Source organism: Canis lupus, chromosome 26 (genome assembly GCF_048164855.1).
Source record: "Canis lupus baileyi chromosome 26, mCanLup2.hap1, whole genome shotgun sequence".
Taxonomy (NCBI): domain Eukaryota; kingdom Metazoa; phylum Chordata; class Mammalia; order Carnivora; family Canidae; genus Canis; species Canis lupus.
In genome coordinates, this window is record NC_132863.1 from 41743872 (window position 1) to 41765999 (window position 22128).

General features: G+C 45.9%; 1 protein-coding gene and 2 long non-coding RNA genes across 7 annotated transcripts in view; 1 reads left to right on the plus strand and 2 right to left on the minus strand.

The window, feature by feature from the left end:
* Nucleotides 1-485: 485 nt before the first annotated feature.
* On the plus strand, nt 486-6255 carry LOC140618651 (uncharacterized). The gene is made up of 2 exons (XR_012018720.1): nt 486-5595; nt 5987-6255. It is a non-coding gene; the product is annotated as an uncharacterized lncRNA (long non-coding RNA).
* On the minus strand, nt 4965-7910 carry LOC140618652 (uncharacterized). Its single transcript, XR_012018721.1, has 2 exons — nt 6576-7910; nt 4965-6230 (listed from the first exon to the last, which is right to left on the minus strand). It is a non-coding gene; the product is annotated as an uncharacterized lncRNA (long non-coding RNA).
* A 510-nt stretch (nt 7911-8420) lies between these two features.
* BCAS1 (brain enriched myelin associated protein 1) overlaps nt 8421-22128 on the minus strand; it is a 97550-nt gene continuing 83842 nt past the window's right edge. For 3 of the 5 annotated variants that reach the window (XM_072801464.1, XM_072801466.1, XM_072801465.1), the window contains 2 exons: nt 13321-13584; nt 8421-9447 (listed from right to left, as the gene is read on the minus strand). In XM_072801464.1, coding sequence (XP_072657565.1) covers nt 9373-9447; nt 13321-13584 — 339 coding nt within the window. In that variant the 3' untranslated portion in view covers nt 8421-9372. Of the gene's footprint in view, nt 9448-13320; nt 13585-19187; nt 19251-22128 lie in introns of all 5 variants that reach the window. The other 2 variants (XM_072801463.1, XM_072801462.1) reach the window with 1 other exon arrangement.

Here is a 22128-nt window from a genome sequence, read left to right on the forward strand (position 1 = left end):
CTATGACATTTCACTCCGGGTCAGAGTCAACAGTAAAAGAATCTCCTAGAAAGGTCACTTCCCCAAACTTGCTGTCTTAGTGGGCTGTGGCACTGGCGAATTAAAGAAAAATTGTCACCCCCCCTCCCCACCTCCATTCCAGAATTTCCTGTCCTGTCTTGTGGTTGACTTAAAGTATTTCAACTCCCACCTCCCTCTTTCTCACCATTTCTTCTTCATGGCTAAAGAGGTTATAAATTTGCAAAGGAAATGATTAAGCAAATCCAAAGATGTTGGCCACGGACCTGATTTTTCAAGGCCCCGGTTTTTGAGAGCTGAAGAAATCTGTATGATGAAGGGTTTGCACATGAGTTTTTAGCCTTAGTCAGGACTGGTGCATAATTTCCTGTTTTTGTATCCTCAAAACTGCTAAGCTCCTTGTGAACAACTGGCCAGCAAAGATAGGGAGGGGGTGGGGGTTGTGGGGAGAGGGTTGGAGCCAAGAGGGGAGGAGAGAGCCGTTCCTCCTTCAGCTCTGGCAAAACTTCAGTGAAAGTGGAAAGATCTTTTTTTTTTCTATTTTTTTTTTTAAAGGCAATGAACTAGAGACTAGAGGCAGATTCTCGACATTGAAGTTGAAGCTTTGAGTGGTAAAGAGGGGAAGAAGCAAGTTTGAGCACGAATCTTAATGGGTTGCCAGGTACTCAAAAAGCAGTTGAATCTCAAAATGTTCCAATCAGCACAAGCATTTCTTAGGCACTCAGGTGCCAGGCACAGTGCTAACTACTTTGCACGGAATATGTCATTAAATCCACCAAGCAACTCCACGTGGTAGATTCCATTGCCATCTCCATTTTATGAATATCAAAGTGAAGTTTAAGAAATTAAGTGGGCCCTTAATGTACATGTTCATTGATTTGGATCCAGGGAGGGTGTGGAGCTCTAAACAATGTTACCTTCTGATTTTAGTTTCCCTCTCAAAGCAGGGCTTTACGTTGTACTGGGCATTTGCCCACTGGTTCTAAGTTCCTTTTTCCATATTTCCCTTCAAATCTCATTTCCTAGGTTCCATTGCCAACTGGTTTCTGGTTAGGTTCAGACAGTGCGGGAGGCATTGCCATCAAGCTATTTTTCCTATGTCCTCCTGTCAGCGGAAAGGCAGTGCTTCCCGAAAGCACTTTCTGGTCCCAGCTACCCTCAGGCAGCCTCCCCCGTTCCCATGTGCTCCTCTGCTTCCCACAGGGTGTCCAGCTTCCCCAGCTCTGAGAACATGACCTCTTCCTTTTGTCTGTCTGGCCCCAGTGGTATTGCAGTTTCCTTCTGTATCTAATCTCTGGGTGGTCTTCTCATCATGGGTTTGCTTTTTCACCTCTTCCAGCACCTATTAATTCCCTTCTGCTAAACTACTTGGCACAAGGACCAAGATACTGTGAGATACAGTTGTTTGTGCCTTAGACTCAGACCCTGAGACAAGAACTTGGATGCAGGTAGTTTATTTGGGAAGTGATCCCGGGAAGCACAAACGAGGGAGCGTGTGTTCATGAGTAGGTTATTGCTGTGGGCAGCTAGGGATTCAGTTTTGCTGGGGACCTTGTGGGAGCATTTAGAAGACACCTCAGCATTGTCCCTCTGAGAGGTGGGGAAGCTGAGATATTTATCGGCCATCTCCCATCCCTCATTGGTTGAAAGTTGTCCCTAAGGGGGTAAGATTTTAGGCATTTCCAGAATGCTCTGCGTGTGAGCTGAATGTCTCACCAAGAAGAAAACCACCAAGAAGAAAAGCCAGTCTTGGGGGGATCTTTGAGGTGGGGAACTATCTGTACTACAAGTAAACTCTGAAGTGGGCTGAAGAGAAATGAGGTGGAGCATCCATAGCATCTGTTACCATGGCAAACGGGCTAATAATTATAAGAAGATACAATCAAGGAAAACCAAAGGCAGACTTTAGTCCACTCCCCAGAAATTCTACTTTACTTTAAAATGAGCTGGACATCAGGGGAAAACAACATTTCTCTTTTCTTCTCTCCTCTTTCTTTTCTTTTTTTCTTGGATGAGCCAGCGAGCCAACTGGTTACCAGAATGGAGAGAGCCTGGCACTCACTTTAATCCTAAAGATTGGGTGGCCATGAAAGTGAAGATGATCTACTTTAGGCAAATGTTGTCTGTGTCCTCATCAATAATGCTCACTGGGCACTCACTACTCGCCAGACACTATATTTACAAGCTATAAATGTGTTGTCTCTTTTACTCTTCTCAGCAACTTGCTGGGTTAAGTACTATTACTATTCCCGTTCTACAGAGGAACAAATTAAGGCTTTATTATGTGAAATAACGTGCTCATAATTTCCCTGCCTTGGGTCATAGGTGCGGGTCATCTGGGTGGATCAGGGGCCAAATTCCTTTTTTTTTTTTTTTTTAAGATTTTATTTATTTATTCATGAGAGACACACAGAGAAAGAGAGAGGTAGGACACAGGCAGGGGGGGAAGCAGGCCCGATGCAGGGAGCCCGATGCAGGGAGCCCGATGCAGGACTCGATCCCGGGACCCCAGGATCACACCCTGGGTTGAAGGTGGGTGCTCAACCGCTGAGCCACCCAGGCGTTCCATGGGCCAAATTCCAAACCCACACTTATGACACTTGGAAATGAGCATTTAAAAGTTCTCATAGGGATCAATGCCATTTAGAGGTTTTATCTAAATGAGTATTTCTTATACTTTTAAAAGAGGCTTAAGAAGGAAATGATTATGCTTTGTAATACCTACTAGATAGTTCAGCTCACTCAAAGAGTATTAGCTGAATTGAGTTTATGTTAGTTCCTACTTGCAACCAAAGAACTGACTCTGCCACCCTTCAGTTCAGATCTTTTTTCCCCCCTATTTCTCAGAAGTTTGAACTTCTTATTATGGGCTCCTTACTTCACGTCCTTGATGATCTTGCCTGGGCCTCCTCTCCAGCCTCCACCATCTTATCTGTCCTCCCCATGGCCTCACTCCAGCCATGCTGAACTACTTGCCATTCTCTCTATAGATCCTGGGCTTTTGCACTTCCTATTCTGCTGGGAACCCCTTTGGCCAACTCTTAATCACTCTTTGTGAGTTAGCTCAACTGTCACCACTTCAAATGGCCAACCCCCGCCCCCTGTAGTCTTGTAGCAGTGTCTTCCTCTGAGTTCCACAACATCCTACATTTACTTATCATACGTTGTATTATCATTGTCCTTTTGCCTGCCCGTCTTTCCCGTAGGCATGAGAACATGCTGTTAAGAGCTTAGGGTGGGTTTCATCCTTGGCTCTGACATGTGTGTCCTTGAAAAACATTGCTTCTCCTCTCTGAACCTTAATCTCCTCATCTGTAAAATGGGCAGTAAGAGAGGTAATTTCTGTGGCACACAATGCCTGGCATGTAGTAAGTCCAACGTTAGCTACGCATCTTCAGAGCTGATCCTTTTAAATTGATGATCAGTGGAGTGGTAGCTCTGCCTAGACCAGTGGTTTTCACGTTTCTCTCTGCCTCAGAACTACCTGGAGGGCTTGCTAAAACACACATTGCTGGGCTCCACCATGAGTTTTTGATCCAGTGGGTCTGGAATGGAGCTGCAGAATTTGCATGTCTAATTGGTTCTCAGGTGGTGCCATTGCTGATTGTTGTGGGACCACACACTGAGAACCAGTAGGCTGGGCAGCTGGGGAGGGTGGATGTCTGATGAAAGTGATTGAATACTTGGTGCTAAAATAAACTCATACTAGAGCATAAGGCACTTCCCTCCCCAGCGGATGTGGACATGGTGTATCTATCTGTTAATACATCCATCCATTCAGCCAATATTTGTTGAGAATCTACTGTGTCCAGGCGTTGTGCTAGACCTTGGCGACAGAGCGGTGAAGGACACAGACACGAAGGTCTCCGATGTTGATGAGTTCATAGTATAATGGCCCTGTTTTGGAGGGCAGGGCATCATAAATGTATGTGTCCCATCAGTCCCAATTCTAGGGGCACGGTTGGTCTGAGGAACGGCTAACTTTAAGGATACCGATGTCAGTAATTGCCTTCCTGTTGATTGCATCATCGTGATTGCCTCTAAATAACCGATTTTGCCAAAATGATAAATCAAAACTGATTATGGTAATCCTATAATCCCCTTGTCTGGAACTGTAGCCATCAATTGGCACTGGTCTTAGGGTGAAGTCAGCCCATGAAACATGGCAGAGCAGAGTCCAGAGAATCAGAGCCAGGCTGTGATATAACATCCGTTAAATGATATGATACGTATCCTTATTATTATTATTATGATTATCACTAGCCAATTTGAGTAGGAGTTTTTTGCTATTGGTGCTGAAAGTTCCCTATGATGTAATAGCTCTCCTTTACTAAGTGCTCATGATGTGCCAGCCACCAGCTGCCCAGCGTAGGCACCAGTACTGTCCCATTGTTGAGGGACAAAACTGAGAGGTTAAGTCACTTGCCCGCCAGGTGGGTGCAGAGACGTGAGAGGTAAGGCTGTGTTATGGAGCATAAAATGCTGGCGAGGGGAACTCAAATGCTTTGCAGTGAAACCAACCTACACGCTTCACAGTCACACTGTGCTGCCTTAAGCTTCTTCTAACTGATAAGAATGGAAAACCCAACCAACCCACTTTATCTTTGTCTGTTGGACTGGGAATCATGGAGAGCAGTTGATTTGCCCAGGTTGGCTCTCTTGTTCTAGTTCTCTTCACTAAACTTGACTGCTTTCTAGAAGCTGGTCAACAAACACATTCTTAAGACCTTTTTTTGGCTGAGCCTCCTGGTTAGGGAATCAGGGAAAAGGGCTTGGCTGGAGACGGTAGCACCCTAAGTCCTCGAACTCCCCCATGTGGCCAGATTTCAACAAAAACATCCTTCTGTGAGAGTCAATCACGGAAGCAGTGAGCTCCTCGGATGGCAACCATTGCCAGAAGTGCAGCTGGGGGCCATTTTGTCAAGAAGTGCTCTTTTGGAGAGAGAGAGAGAGAGAGAGAGAGAGAGAGAGAAGGCATACAGGTGCATGCCAGTGCCCTCATAATAAAGTATAACAAAGGTGGCAATTAAGTTCAGTTAGAGGTATACAGCTTGAAATTAGACAATGTATTCAGAAAGCACTCTATAAACTGCCAAGCGCCAGAATGTGAGGCATTATTATTGTTATCCTTACTTTTCTGGAATTGCCCGGGTTGCTCTGTCTGCTATGACAAGTTAAAGGACCAGGGGATGCAGAAGATAAAGTGAGTCACTTTCTGGGGGACAGAAGCAGAGCCGCAAGGGTTAAGCCCTCCAGAACACCAATTTATGCAAAGGGCTGGATCCCAACCGGCTTTCAGGCCAGCGCTAAGATCTGAATTACAAATTTACAGAATTTGCTGCTCGGTAAGTAATTTCTTTTCTCCCTAATGGAGCCCATAATTTCCAGTGGGCCAGTGCCCACTGTGTGTTCACTGATCAAGTGAGGAAGATCCAGACTGCAGAGGAGCCCAATTTCTACCCACCGTGCGAACCGCCTTTTAAGAAGGCTTAAACAGGGACATTGGGAGGATGGTTAAAACCAGTGCTGAGCTTCCCTGCGACTCTGCAGCGCGCTTGCCCTGTGTCTGCAACTTGGGTGAGTTATATTAATTGAAGTCATTTTTCCTCTGCAAAATTTTCTCTAAGGTAGGAAAAGCTAGCTGCTTTTCTTTTTTATGTTCTAAGATCCACGTGGGGACTGTTTGACACAAGAAATGACATTTGTCGGGTCTGGGTGCGAGAAGGAGCCAGCAGGACACAGATTCCAGTCTTTTGGAGTCTGATTTAATGGGGCCCCATTGCTATCTGGACTGCTTGCAAGCAGCCCAGGGCAGCCCAGCCCCAGTGCGTGTGTGTGTGTGTGTGTGTGTGTGTGTGTGTGTGTGTTGAAATCCCGGATAATTTGCTTAAAGAGCAGGGGGATGCAATCAAACCCCAATAACTTCATTTTCTTTCCCTTTTTCCCTCCCTTTTTGGCATTTCTTTAGGTATGCCTCCCCTTCCCTAGATGATGAATTCACCAGGGACCTCACGGGCCGGGCCGCTGAGAACAAGCGCGCTTTTGAATGAATTCTTTTATGGATATCAGTCAAAAAGTCACCGTCAGCTGGAACTGGAAAGCAGAGTCTTTTTGCTTTTGTTTTTCCCCCACTGGCGGCCGTTTCAGCTCAAAAGCTCAATTCTTGGAAGGGCCACTTCTTCCTGCCACCGAAGACACACTTCCCCATGCACCTAAAAATAAAAAGTAAATAAATAAGTGAGTTTGCAAATTTTGAACGACACCCCCCCCTCCCCCCCAGGCCAGGATTCCCTTTCGTTTGGAGTTTGGCTGTGCACAGCTCGGCAGGCCAAGCGGTGTTTCTGGGCTCCATATTTTGAGGAACTGCAGTCCCTGTAGGCTTTTGAGACTCAAGAGTCTTCCTGAGCTCACTTGGGGAGTTTTTGCTCCTTTTTTTTTTTTTTTTTTTTTTTTTTTTTGGGCGTGCAGGCATGGAAATTAGTATTGGCTGCAAATGCATCAAGAATGAGCTCCCAGCTAAAAATAACACAACAAAATAAAACAAACAAAACACAAACCCTCAAAACTCAGAGATGGGGCTTTATCGGGTTTCTGGGGGCGACAACTAGATTTCAAATCCCCCAGCAAGTTCTTTTCTGAGTCTGCTCTGGCTTAAGTTTTCTTGCCTTTAACAACAACAACAAACCCAAGCAATTTCATGCAAAGCTCTCTCTCTCTCTCTCTCTCTCTTTTTTTTTTTGGCCAGGGCGATATGAAACTGTTAACAGAAAGTGTTGGCTGTGCAGAGAGGTTCTCAGCAAAGAACGTCACTTAAAATTTTTTTTGAAAATTTCTTTTCCGGGAGGTGGGGGAGGGGTGGGCCCCTTCCGTCCCTTGTGACTCAGGGCTGCTTGGGGGCATTTCTCATCAGGGCCAAAAGCCCCCGTGCCCAGTGAGGTGAAACTTGCAAATGAAACTGTCACCTTTCTCAATGGACGTGTAGGGCCCCCGAGCTCACCAAAGGTCACACAGGGTGACCCCCCCTGGTGTTCGGGGACAAAGGAATAAGCAGCTGCCTGGTTTCCTTGAATCAGCCCATGTTCTAGGATGGTGTTGGTGGAGGAAAGACACCCTGGCAGCGAGGGCTTCCCCAAAGGACTTTTTCCTCATTTGTGCCAAGTAAAGCATGCAGACAGGGAGTGTCATGAGGTCATTGTCAACAGGGTGAGTTACAGACCCTGATCTCCAGGTTTGAGGCACAGGTCTGATGAAGCTAAGCTAGCTGCAAGGAAGGGACCTCTGATCTTTATTTGAAACCTAGCCTGCGGCCATCCAAGATCCGAGCTGGGAGCGGGCAGGCCTCAGCTGCAACGGGGCCCCCCAAATCTGGTTTTTCAGGGATACCATATTTTTCCTAAAGACATTTTCTAAATGCCTTTTTTTTTTTTTTTTTTTTGTGCCAAAGCCATGGTTTCATTTACCTCACGCGCAGATTTGTCAGGGGAGTATATTCAGTGTTCACTTCGGATCATTGTGCGATGGTGTAGGTGCGGATCTGCGCGTGCAAGCGTTTATTCTTGTATGTAATATGTAAGTATGAGTGTGCTCGTGCAATTCTCCATGTCTGTGTGTAAAGTACTTTGATACGATGTAGGCTGTGTTCCTACGTGGGCACAGACACCTATCTGAATATCACGTGCGTATCTAACGTGGACACTGCCCAGGCACACATCCTCTAGCTGCTCCCAGCTCACTGGGAGCACGTGGCCCAGGCCACCACCTGGGGGGGGGGGGGCAGGACTCATCAACAAGGATTCAAAGGTTCACCTCCCAGCCACCGCCCCCCAACCCCAGGTAGAACCTGCTGTAAAGTGTAATTCACACTCCAGCGCCCACTAGGGGGGTCAGGATGAAACAACTCCAGCTGAGACCAGTCCTTGCCCAGCTCCCTCCCCGCCCTGTTGCTCACTTCCTCTCCCCGCCCCCCCCAGTCCTCCCCTGGTGTATCACATGCTTCTGAATCCCTGTCTCAGGCTCTGCTCTAGGCCTCCTGGGCAAAAGCAGTAATTTTATATAAGTGCACATGTATATATGCAAATATACGTGTGCACACATTTGTATGCGCATGTGCCCACATACAAGGAGATCTAGGAGCATCCAGGAGGGAAGACAAGGGGGAGGGAGAAGACTGATTTTATACTGTGGAGGAAACAAGTGCCTCGGAGAGAACCAGACACCTGCTTTAACAGTTGGAAATTAAAAGATGCTTTAGATATAAATGTATTTTTTTTATTAAATTAGAAAAAGAAAGATACAGTATACATGATATCAATCATATGCTACTTTGAATTACATTTTAATAGATTCACGGTCTTGTTTACTCCTCTGTACACGTATTAAAAAAAAAACCTCGAGTATTTGAATAATCTTCTGAAAATTTTTATTAACGGGGGTTACGGGGCGGGTTTGATCAGAAAACATCCTGAGAACATTAGGAAATTACAGACAGACTTGAGATAAGTGTCAGACAGAACAGATGAAGCAAGCCCCTCAGCCATCTGAGAAGCATTAATAATGTAAGATTGCAGAGACCAAATCTTTGTTAGGGCTACAGGATGTGGGATTAAAACGGAGACCTCAGTGCCCCCTTGTGTTGCAAAGTAAACTTGCAACTTCATTTATTCTGCTTTTTTTTTTTTTTTTTTTTTTTTTTTTAAGTTGTAATCCTTGCCCTTGTCGCTGAGCTTCAAAAAGCAATTGTTTTCCCCAAATCATTTCAAACCCTCTGCGGTCAATCTTTTCCCTCTCATCGATAACTCCCAAGGACCCTATTCGAAAAGCAATTCCTATTCATTCCCTTTCCACTCCCCACACTTTCCATCCCAGGATATTGGCAACCTCCCCCCCCAACCCACTGAGCCCATGTTGTCCCTCCTCGAAAGGTGAACTTAGACGGATTTTTGTCCCTCCTCTTAGAGCTGAGAGGATGAGCACGTTTTTACTACAAAGCTGAATTCCGTCCAGCAGGCATTTTTCCTCTGCTGCTTACTTGCCACTGTCATTTTCCATGACTTACCCTGAATGCATTCCTCTGCCCCTCCACCCCCTGTTGCCCCCGCCACCCCATCCAGTCTTCTGACCTGACTCGTTAACCTGCTTAGACCCATCTTTACAGTTATTTACCGGAAAAGATTGGACCAGAGACGTAAATAATACACCTCAATATACAACAGCTCAGGCTTAATTTGTAGGCAGAATTTCATTGGATGGCCATTAGGAGAAAACTATGTACATAGAGTGGGTTCGGGGAGGAGAAGGGGCAGGGAGAAGGCATCTTGCTGGCAGGACAACTTGGTGGGAACTGTAGTGATTTGTTTACTTGGATTTGCCAACTGGTCCGATGGATACAGGGTCTGTTTGCACTTGAGCGTCCAACATCCGCTTTGGTCCCTGGAGAAAAATATAAAGAAGTTGTACCCTAAGGAAAGTCTGAAATATCAAGAGCAACCACTGCCATTTATGTAGCACTTACTCCATGCCAGGTGTTGTGCTAAATAAATTTGCGGGATAAAAGAATGGTCTCCAACCAGATGTTGGAGTGCAATGCCCAGTTATACCAATTTCTAGCTTTGTGAAGTCTTGGAGAAATTACTTAACTCTTTAAACTCAGTTTCTTGGGGTGCCTGGGTGGCTCAGTGGGTGAGCATCTGCCTTCAGTTCAGGGCGTGATCCTGGGCTCCCAGTAGGGAGCCTGCTTCTCCCTCTGCCTGGGTCTCTGCCCCCCTCTCTCTCTCTCTGTGTCTCTCATGAATAAATAAATAAAATCTTTTTATTTTTATTTTATGTATTTATCTATCTATTTATTTTTATCTTTTTAAAAAATAAAAAAATAAACTCAGTTTCTTTATCTTTAAAATGGAAGAGATACAATTTATCTCAAAGGGTTGCTCCAAGGTGAAGTAGTTCCCCTTTGGCCCCACGAGGCATGGACTTTGGGGATAAGAGGCATTAATGTCACCTTTGTCTTCCCTGCTGGGTCAGGACTGCACTTCACAGTTTATGCCAGCCAAGCCAAATCCGCTCTCATCTGGTCCTCTTGCCAGCCCGGTGAGGCACGTGGTGACTATTCACCCAGTTTTACGGATGTAGAAATAGGCTCTAAGATAAGTCAGGACCAGCTTACCGAGCGATGAATGGGCCACCCTGAGTTGGAATCTGGATGGGGCTCCACAGAATCCTAGCACTATATAAAGGTGTCTCTGGGACTCATGACAGTGGGAGAGACGAAGGGGCCATCAGGTGGGTGGTTCTTGGCAAGCTGGGGTGGGGAACCTACTGTTCCTCCAATCAGAGCTCCATGTTGATCAAACAGACCTGTTTCTATATACACATGTACGTGTGTGTCCACACACACGCACATGTACATACGCATGCGCGAAGATTCTGACATCTTCTTTGTAGACTGAGTCCCTCTGCTCAAACCCCAAGTGCTTGCAAATAGTTGCACTTGGTGAATTCTAAAGGCTTCCTTCCAGTTCTTTTCAGACTTTGCATGGAAAGCCAAGGATCCCGCTCCCTGTTAGAATCCAAGCAGCATGATGGGGAGGAGGAAGAGAGGAGCTGAGCAGAGAGGACCTCACCTGGAGGGCGAAGATCAAGCAGGGGTCGGCGGGCAGTGACTTTGGGAACTGACTGGGGCAACTGGTCTTGGGCAAGGAGAGAGAGGGGTGGCACGTGGAGGGAGGGAGAATGAATTGCCGGGAAGGAGCGCCATGGTGAGTTCAGGGTAAGAACAATGTGGGCTGATGTCCCAACTTGGCTGGGTTTAGGCTCTAGTCCATACACAAGGTCCCTGAATATTTGTCAGGGAAATGATAGCATCCACTCTGGAACTCCTCCTTTGTGTCAGGTGCCGGACCCCATAGAGCACATGTTCATTTGATTCCCACAGGAGGCACAGAGGGGTTACGTGACCAACCCAAGGTCACGTAGCTAGGAAGTGGTAGGTCTAGGACTCCGGGGAAGCTGCCTGACTCACAGCATAGGCTCTTTGGCATTGCTCTGTTCTTTCCACTGGTCTACATGCTGTTTGGTCATCTCTGGGCTTCTCCGCTCTGGAACCACTGACACTTTGGGCTCCCTTACCTCTATTTATCAGAGGTCACCAATACCTACAGATATTCATGAACCTGGATAATTGGGTAACCATCAGTTTAGAGCAGTTTGCTTCATGTATCTACCCCATCTCAATCACAGCCTGAAGGCTAACTCCAACCTCAAGGTTGTTCTGTGCTCTATGGAACATTTAGCAACATCCCTGGTCTTTACCCACAATGACCCAATAGCACCTGCTCCCAGTGGTGACCATCAAAATGGCCCCTGGGCATTGCTAAATGTCTCCTGCGAATAAAATCACTGGTTCAGAACTATTGGATGAGATCCTGTCAGGTGCAAGGATTTTGTGGGTAAGGAGATATGCAGAGAGCACTCCACGAGCCTCTGACCAAACATAAAATAAAATAAAACCCGCAGACAACCAACACTATCAAGCAAGTGAGGAACTGACTGGGGTGTGAGTGCAGACTCTTTCCAGAACAGCGCCTTCCCCATGCTGTATGCGTCCCCCCGCTCCCATGTGCCATAGGTTGGCAGGGAGTGGTTCAGCCAGAACTTTGGGCAGGGAAAAAAAAAGGCATAGACAGTTTGGAAATGTCTAGAAAAGCCTAATAAGGGTTTACACTCCTCTCCAAGGAACCAGAGCCGAGAATGGAGACCAATTTTCCTGCAAAACCACTGAAAGCACAATCTGTCTTTTAGGCAGCTCCCTGCTTTGACAGTTGGTCTCCTGTATTTATCACCTCTTAAAAAGATAGAGAAGAGCTTTTTACCAGAGGCTTGGGAGTAGGAGAAGGCCTCTGTGCCAGGGCTTCCCATTTTCAAACAGCCTCCAGCTGTGACTTCTAGCACTATCTCACACTGAGGTTCTGTACACGTCCTCGGACATGGAGACCAGATGGAGATACAATGGCATTCATCATAAAACTTTAAACATGGGGCCCGAGACTCTGTATTCCTAGCAGGCTTCCCATCGATGCTGTCTGGAGACCAAACTCGGGCCCGGAGTAACCATCGTACCCCCACCTCCGTGTATCAGAGGTCACCAATACCTCCAGATATGCAGGGACCAGGACCATGGGGGAATGATCAATTGGTTTAGGGCGGTTTGCTTCACGTACCTACCCCATCTCTACCACAGCCTGAAGGTTAACCCCAGTTAACTCCAGCCCCATGGCTAGTGTCAGTGTTATTTCTTGTCCAGCCCCATGGGCTCAAGCCACACTCCCATGGGTCCTCGGTATGACTTCACCTGTTTCTCCTCCTGGTGGATGCTTGAGCTCCTTGCTTATCTTTTGGTTAGTGGCCTTCAGATTCTCCTCATTTGCCAGGATGTCTATGATCCCAAATAAAAGACATTTACTAGGGCCCTATTTCACTTCATCCATTCCTTCATTTCTTGGACGAACGCTTACGGGGTGTCTACTGAGCTCTAGCCACCGCGCTGGGGAGGACAGCACGTCTGTCCATGAGAGCATGGTCTCTGCTCTCCCAAAGCTAACAGTCTAGGGGAGGAGACAGAGAAGAACCAAAGAGACACACACACAAAAACTAACTAACAAAGGTTAGTTAATTATTGAATGTCTGGCCTCCACTTACCCTGGGCTAGGGCTCTCTAGAAGGAAGGAGCTAATTTGTAGTCACCTCTGTGTAGCCACCACCAATATCAGGTTCAGAGCAGTTTCCTGATTTAAACACATCAAGGCTCCCTTTGCTGCTCCTCATCACACCTGTTCCTGCCAGCCTTGCCTCAGTCCTCCTGTGCTCTCTTCCCGCCAGACTGAATTTCACTTCCCTGCTGTCTCTCCATTGCCTGGAACACACTGGGCCTTCAGACCTCCCCTTGCCTCCTCCACAGGCTAATTTGAGGCCCCACCTCAGAGGTAATCTCCTCCAAGAAGCCTTCCATTCCTTTCAACCTCAGGGTGGGGCCCCAAGCTCACACTCAGGCTCCCTCATACCTGCTTTCTGCATCCTGGCGCCCCCACACTCAGGATCTCCCCAGCCCCCAGCCGCCTGCAGCTGAGTGTCCCCCAGAACCACGATGCCGAGGCCCTCCCTGTTCTCTGTGCCCAGCACAGCGCCTGGCACACAGCAGGTGCTCCTGAAATCCTTGGTCGACAAATGCCCAGGCCAGTCCCAACTTGAAGGCAGGAACCACACTCCTGGCCCAAGAGCCTAGAAAGAAGAGGTGAACGATCCACCTACCAGGCCCTTAAAGAAGCCCCCGAGGGACTGTCGCCGCTTCTCCTGTTTCTTTTGGGACCTGTCCCCATTCTGCAGTGAGTTCGCCTCCACCACGGCTGGTTCCACGCACTGGACCGGCTCTTTGGCTTCCTGCTTGGTGCTCTTCTGCTTGTTCCCTTCAGCCACCACCTTCTTGTCCTTGGACGAGCCTTCTTTGCCCTTCTGGCCCGCTCCTGCTGGCTCCGGCTCTGGGCATGTGACAGCCTTCTCCGCTGAGTCCGATGTCTACAGCAAGTTCAAAGAAAATGCATATTTAGTAGCTGTAAGACAACACTCCATAGCTGGTGAATGAGTATATTGAAAGAGAGGTGTTCAAGTGTTGGATGCTGTCTACATTTTCATGAGTCCTGGGTGAAACGGAAAAAAAAAAAAAAAAGAAATGAGAATAATGTGCAAATAGCTGTTAGGGTTCAAGGTCATAGTGGGAGACATTTGTTTATCTGATAATTCATTAATGTACGCTTTCCCAGAAGCATTCTTCCCTCCTTCTCCTGGTACTAGAACTTGGGTTTTCCAAGGAAAACCTTTATTTATTCAGCATGGTTCAGGCAAATGAATTCCACCCTTGGACAAAGGCATAGGACTTGGCCTGGCCAATCAGAGCCCTGCACGCGGTAGGGCTACTGTGACTGGTTCAGGATGGCTGAATACAGATAAAAACTGAGCTAATCTCAGAAATTTGGTAAGTCAACCAATGGAGGTCTGTCCACTTTTGATTGGATTTGAAACCATGAAGATGAAAGTGTGGAGCTTCTGAGCCAGCACCATTTCCAGGAAAAATCTGCTTGAAAAGGAAGCCAATAGAGAGAAAAGTGGAGCTGAGAGATGGAGAGAGAGAGAGAGACAGAGACAGAGAGCCCCTGTGCTGATGGCGTCACATATGCCCCTGGATCTAGCTGTTCCTGAAGCTCTTTTGTGCGTAAGCCAGCTTTTTTTTTTTTTTTTTTTTTTCGTAAGCCAGCTTTGAGAGGGTTTCTCCCACTTAACAACCACAGGTGACTCTTTTCTTAGGGATGCCTATTATTTTCTTCATGATTATGTCTACCTTAGTTCCTGGAGTGACACGTTTTTATGTTTATAAAACAGTGGTGAGAGAAGATGAGGGTTTCATTTTTAGTTTTGGATGTTCATCTTTCGTCCTAAAGAGAAATTTTTGCAATCCTACTTGGTTCCTATAGTTGAGAGGGATGAAGCTGTAAAATCCAAAATTCTAGCAAATGCTGGGTAAATGACAGATAACAGAATATCTGTAAAGTAAAAGCCCTTTCTCCATAATTTACTTGAACTAAAATTACTATAGGGGCCAGACAGATGAAATAAAAACATGACAGCGGCCAGGGGTAAGAATAGAGGCCTTGTTTTCCCATTTGGGAAAACAGCATAAGGAATATTTCTCGAGTGTAAGAAAAAAACCAGTTCAAGCAAGGCTGGCTTTGATGTTGGGGAGAAACTGGAGTGTGTGTGTGTGTGGGGGGGGGCGGAATGTGGTGAATTGTCACATGCCCTGTCCAAAGGGGCAACAGGTGCTCAGACCCAGCCGAGATACTACGTAGGATGACAACCCCAGTGCTGCCAAATCTTCCATTTTTCCCATCGAAGCTTGAAATGGAGTTGTTTTGAGTGAAAAATATGTCAATTTTAAAATGCCGACTTCAAAAGTTTTAAAGCCTGGCTCTCAGAGAACAGCCACGACACCAGTGCCCCGCAGGCCACAACTGGCCCACCGAATGCACGTTTGCAACCTCTGACTTGTGGGAGTGATAGACGTCCCCGAGGTAAGATGTTCTCCGGCCAACTTGCAGTTTGAAGGAGAAAGCCACATGCGGGGAACTGTCATTTCGCATCAGTGTCACGTGTACCCCTTAGAACTAAGCAGGAGGACAGAAGACTCCCTGGTCCCGAAAGGCTCCCGAGGGCAGAGCTCCTTGGAGAAAGGAGACGTCATCAGACACCGAGGGCATCAGACACCTGCCACCGCAGGCCCTGAATCTCTCCGCCAGGCCCGGGCTGCGAAGTGGTAGCAAGTGCTGAGCAGGGCACGGACGCCCGCGTGGGGCAGGGGCCGAGAGCAGAGACTCACACTCCCCCGTGATGCTCTTCAGAAAGACCACGCACCGTTTGAACATCTTGTTAACTGTTTTTGTTGCAGAGAAGATGATAAGATCCAGTCATTGGCTAAGGGCTTGGTGTTTGGAGTCCAAAGGGTTGTGCCTATTGCAATGCATTCGAGTACGTTAAAAACTTTACCTAGAAAAATGGTCACAGTGATGCACCCAAAACTAGTCTTTAAGCATTCAGAGTGGCTTAGGCCAATCCATTCAATGAATCCATTCCAAAAAAAAAATTTTTTTTTGAGACCTACTAAGCGCCTAGTGTCATAAGAATCTGGAGTTATAGGGGCGCCTGGGTGACTCCGGTTGAGCATCTGCCTTTGGCTCAGGGTGTCATCCCGGGGTCCTGGGATCGAGTCCCCCATCGGGCTTCCCGGCCTCCTTCTCCCTCTGCCTGTGTCTCTGCCTCTCTCTGTGTGTCTCTCGTGAATAAATAAGATCTTAAAAAAAAAAGAACAGAGTGTGGTTCTGGTTCCATCGCATCCTCACTGTACGGCCTGGAATAAACCGCTGGCTCTCTCACTTCCTCATCCGTGTGGGAGAAACAAAGGAAATCATACCCCCTGGTCTGAGGATTAAAGTAGCCAATAACGGGAAACCTGCATCACGTGGCGCCTGGCCCTTGGGAAATGCCAAACTTCGGGGGACCGAAGTTTTTGCCTGGGAGAGGGGGGAGCTCCAGGACATGTGCTTCATTTTAAAACCACAGAGTCCCAGGCCAACTGGGAAGAGTCGGTCATCCTGACCCAACACTCCAGCAGCGATTCTTTCTGACAGATTCCTTGCGTGTGGACCCCAGGGCCTGGTGCAGACGAAGGCCTCAGGGCACACTCGGTCACCCCAGTGTCCCTGTGCCCCTCCAGGCTCGTCTCTCAGGCCTTTCCCCCTGTTCTTTCTGTTCCAGCCACGTGGCCTCCTCTTCCTCCTGAACCAGCTGATTCCCAAGAAGGGGCTTCTCGGTCCCTGTAACTTCTGCTCAGGATGTTTGTTCACAGGGTTTGACACTTCTTTCCTGTCAAGTCTCAGCTCAGATGTCTCCTCCTTGGAGAGCCAGTCCCTGTTGAGAGGGTCTAAAGAAGCCCGACCCTTCTCTGACAAAACACTGCTCTGGGTTTTTTTTTTTTTTAATGTTTGCATTAATCTTGGGGATTTCTTGGTTCCCTTGAGACTGTTCCGCCTGCCTCCCTCTGCTGGAAGGGGAGCTCCAGAGAACAACACTCTTCTGTGTTCCGTGGCTTTAGTCCCAGCACCTAGTCTGACACATAGTAAGTCTCCACCAAGATGGGTTGAATGAATGGCCAGCAACTCGCCTTCCAGATGTTTCTACACTATTTCCCTCCGCAAATCATTGTGGCGCAGGGAGTGAGAAGTGCCTACACATCAATAGCTTTCACAGGGCATTGATTTTTTTTTTTTTTTTTTTTCCAGGAGGGGAGCTTTCAATGGATCAGGTCCATTTACCACATGGTTACGCCATTGCTATTAGGCTTAAATGTTCTTCTTAATGGCTTAGAAACTAACTTCTAAAAATAACAGATGGCTGGTTCCTTATATCCCGAGTAAGCTAAGAATCTAAACTGTGCGTGGATTGCTTTGTCATTAAATGTAGATGATTTAAAAATTTTTGCTTGGGATTTGATCCTGTCTCAGAATTTTTTTTTTCTGTCTCAGAATTTTGAGCAAAAATTATTCTCATCCGAATCATCCAAGTGTATCCTCCCCCTGGAACCCAGCAATGCTGGCAGGAAGTCGGAGGACAGGATCATGGGAACATCCCATTTGATTCACATCCTGGAAGCACAGCTAGACCAGGAGGTGCCTGAGGCTGGTTCTTCTGGAATCATCAGCCCAGATATTTATAATTCTGAGAAGGCAAGTCAGAAAGGAGCAGAGAATGTCTATTCCCACCCCCAAAATTAACCTAAGCATTTATCATCTCTCCAAGTCTCCTCCAGTCTGGATCCAGGGCCCTCTAATGGATTCTCAGGTCACTTCTAGGTGAGCATAAATGGGATAAATTTCTAGCTCATTCATATTTTTGCTGACATCACTTACATTTTAGAATCGCTATGATTGGCATAACCGTTTCACATTTGGATCCTAGACAAAACATATAATTATATTTAAATCTTTCATATTAAATAAAGTAAATTTATCATATTTCCAAGGTAATCTACTTCAGGATTTTTGGTTGTAACGCTGTCCTGAGAATGATTTTGGGGCAGGCATAGTGATAAAAGTCATAGTTTTTTGAAAAAGAAAAACTAAAATAATTTGAATGCAGCAAAAACAATATATTCCCTGTTGAAATATATGGGCTAATCCAATTATTATGGAAATAGAAATAACAATAAATTTTTTACAGTCATTGCTGTCCATTTGTGTGTGTGTGTGTGTGTGTGTGTGTGTGTGTGATATGAACAATACTATAGGGTGGTAATTTCCTATCAGTGGCAAAATAGTAACAAAATAATAACTGCTATGGCTTCATATGTTGAAGCCCCAAGCTCAATGTGACAGTATATGGAGTAAGAAAGTAATTAAGGTTAATTGAGGTCATAAGGATGGGGCTCTCATTCAATAGGATCAGTGTCCTGGTAAGAGCTGCCATGTGAGAACATAGCAGAAAGCAGCTGTTGGAAAGCCAGGAAGAGAGCTTTCCTCACTGGAAACCATGCTAGCATCCTGGTGTTGGATTTTCCAGTCTCCAAAACTGTGAGAAAATAAATCTCTGTTGTTAAAGCACCGAATCTATGGTAGTTTGTATGGTAGCCCACATGGCTTCACGTAGCAGCTAACATTTACTGAGTCCCCTGTACTAGGACTGTTCCAGGGGCATTACACGTGTTGATTCATCTCAGTATGACAACATCACGAGGCAGTACTTTTCCTAGCTCCACTGTATGGATGAGTAAACTGAGGCACGGAGGGGTTTGGTAAGTTGTTTTTAGTCACACAGCTAAAAAGTAGCAGAGCCAGGATTCGAACCCAGGCGGTCTGAGCCTGCAACTCACACTCTTAACCAGTTCTCTGTATCGCAAAAATCAGTCAAGAATATCTGAAGACATTTTTGTGGAGGTATAATTTTAAGTTAAGAGAGTGTAGGTTATAAAATAGGGTGTCGAGAATGAGATGATCCCATTTTCAAAAAGGATACATGTAGTTACAAAAATGTCATAGCTATGATTCGTTAGAATGGATAAAATAATGGGGGAAAAACCCACATGGTCCCATGCCTTCCACCCATTTTTTTTCAAGAAACAGTTCCTACTCTATGCCAGGCACTATCCCATGTGACAGAAAAGGCTCCAGACACAGAAAGGAAGGAATAGAGGGGACAAAACTAATAGACAAATGACTTATTACAATGTATGATAAAGCCCATGAAGTAAGAAAACAAGATGCAGTGATGATGGTAGGAAATAGGACATCTCTTTGAGGAGGTGATATTTAGGCCAAGACTTGAAGGATAGGAAGGGATCTGCCATGTGGAGAAGAGGGAAAAGCCTGTGTTAATAAGATGTAGCTGAGAAACTCTAGCTCGTTCATGCATGAATCCGCAGAGCCCAAGATAGTGCCTGGTATACAGCAGGTGCTTCACCTAGAGGTGGTAAATGACTTGTCTGTGGTTGAGAGTTGCATCGGCAACTAGGCTAGACAGAAGTGAGAAACATCCAAGCTAAACCCACCACCGAACAGGGTTGACAGATCACTTACTTGATGGCTGGAGTCTTTCCCCTTTTCTTCTGAGTGGGTGATCCCTCCATCCCCTTTCACTGACTAAAATAACAAACAGACAATGGCCTTTCAGCTACCACGGCACAGTAACATGGAGAATGCAAGGGGAGGTTCTGAAATGGATGACCTCAGTCATTCATTATTGAGATTCGGGGTCAAGACACATGGAAGACCAGCTAGAAATGTATTACTCATGAGATACATGACTTCCATGTGGCTTGTAACCAGAGTCCGATTATATTCAAGTGTTGGTTTCCCAAAATAACCACAGCGATAGAAGTCTTAAACCCTGGGACTAGGTTAATTCTGGGATAAAGAAATGATCAAAATGCTAATGTTGGAACCAGGAGGTGGTATTACATACGAATGAACAAGCAATTAAACCGTTGGTAGCCTTCTCTTGGTGACACTTAGGTGGTGGATGTTTCCTTGCATTTTTTCCCCTTGCAGAGAGATGGGGTTTGTCGAACATCCTGTTTTCCACTTTTAGCAACCCCGGTGCCCCGTGGCATCACTGACAGTGTTGGATGGGTTGAATTCACAGCTTTGGTCCCTTAAAGCACACTCTCAACGAAGAGTCCAAAAAGCGTGACCGCAGGACCACAGCTTCAGGGTCACTTGGGAGTTTGTTAGAAAAATACCAGTTCTCGAGAACCAAGCCAGATCCACTGAGTCAGAAAGTCTCAGGGGTGGGGCCGAGCCACCTGTGCTTCGGCAGGCTCTCCAGGTGATTCTGAAGCACACTTGAGTTTGAGCATCACTTTTCAAAGCCAGTTGGCAACAGAAAAGTGCAGACCATACTGGGGCCTGGCAGTTTTAACTGTGGGTTAAGTAATGCTCTATGCCTGATGCTTGATAAAGTACCCAAGAAACCTGGTAACGGATTGTCCAGTTCTTATCAACAATTTTGAGTCGGGTTTAATTCCCACAGATTTTGTCATTGCTTATCGGCTCTTCCTCCTGGGCTGGAGGGAGTGTACAAAACAGGGGTTAGGCAATGGGGGCAAACGGGAAGACTTCAGATCCTACTGTTATTATCTTAGCTGGTCTGCCAGCAGACAGCAAGAATCTCTAACACCTACATCAGGGACAGTTAAAAATATGAAAGGCACTCAGATAATTTTTTGACTGATTCATTTTATATGTTTCTGTAACCTGAGGTATGGTGTGCATATTAGTAAAGATAATGAAGATTATTAGTTATGAGGGCTACCTTTTAGTAGAGTGCTTGCTAAGAGCCAGGCACTGCACTAAATGAGATGGTAACCTCTGCTAGTTCATTTTTTCATCATGTAGAACCTTAAGATAGAGGAAGGATCTGCCTCATTTTATAAGCAAGAAAATGGAAGCTCAGAGAAACTAGCATGGGTCATGGAACCAGCAGATTAGGGAGTCAGGATTTGACACCAGACAATGACTCCGAATTCCATACTCTTCACCGTCTCCCCGTTCTGTCCCAACACATTTTTTATTGAGCATCTACTAGGAAGCTCGCTCCCTAATTAGGAAAGACAATAAGGGCTTGAATAAGATGGAGGTCGATAAATCTCAAACAGGGAGGTTTGTGGGACCTGCTCATCCTCAGAGGTCAACCACACTCGTCTTTAAATTCTACTTGGTGCTGCTCCAAATCAGAAGTCTTGACTAGGACTGTCAATGGTTTAACAGAGGATGGGAATTTTTATGCCTTTTCCTGCCTCAGAAGCAGCCTTTACAGAGCTTGGCATAGGGCGGAAGTTTCATACATGCTTCTTGATCGGTTGGGAATGGAAATCTTTCTTCAGCCTGAACCCCTAGTGTCTGGAAGTTGCATCTGCTTTTCTTAGGGGCATCATTGTCATGGCTTCCCCAAGGTGTTCAGCCCAAAGGCAAATAAGGATCTGTTTGTCCTCTACATACATTGTAGATGCATTTAGATAAAAAATGTTTTGTTTTGTTTTTGTTTTTTTTCCCTCGGAGTCTTCTGCTTTGTTCCACAAAGGCCAGTCTTGCTTGAGAACATTTAGAAAAAGAAATTGGCTTTCTGGGCTATTATTTCTCTCCCTATAACCAGCTCTGTCAGCCTCCTCATTGCATCCAAAGGATTTGTCATTCCGGGACTTCATTTGCCACCAAAATTCAGGCTTACAACCCACATTTCCTAGTATCCTTTAGAATATGCTGTCCATCTTCACTAGCTGCCCTGTGGGGAATGCTGAATGGCAAAATCAGCCAAACAGACAAATAAAATGGCTTTTTAAGCAAAATGTAAGTGGAGATCCAGAGGCACGCATGGCCCCTGGTGTCACCTTCCCGCCCGAGAGATTTTTAACTTCCCTTTAGGGGTTTCAATTTGGTATCTGTTAGGTCCTCTGCCAGTTTAAGGTTTAAATCTGCCTTTCCCCCCCTCTTTTTCTTTGCTAGCCCTTGGAGTAAAATTTGGATTGAATCTAAAGGCTTTCTTGGCAGCAGTGGATCTAGGTTAGCATCCTGAAAACAGCCCCTCAGGCTGTCAGGGAGATCTTTGCAAAGAAGTTCAAATTAAAAAAAAAAAAAAAAAAGAAAGAAAGAAAGAAAAGAAAAGAAAAGAAAAGAGAGAGAGAGAAACTATCTCAAGCTTTTCTATGATTTTCCTCTGTTATTCATTTTTAAGCATAAAAAGCTGTATATTTGCAAAGGTGACTGACTTTATGCTGAGTTTAGACTAAGGGTCTTTCTAAATCCCTCTCTCCCTTCTTTTCTTTATTTTCCTTCTATCATTCTTTTTTTCCTCTTTGCTGAGTCCTCTTTCAGAGGCCAATTCAAATAGTTCATTTTGGGCTTTGTATTCAAAGACCATAACCACAGAAGCTCATTTTCTTCAGCTGTCAAAAATAGAGTTGCTGTTTAAAGAACCCAAATTTTTTTCAGGGGCTATCTAATACTTTAAAAAGAACAGTTT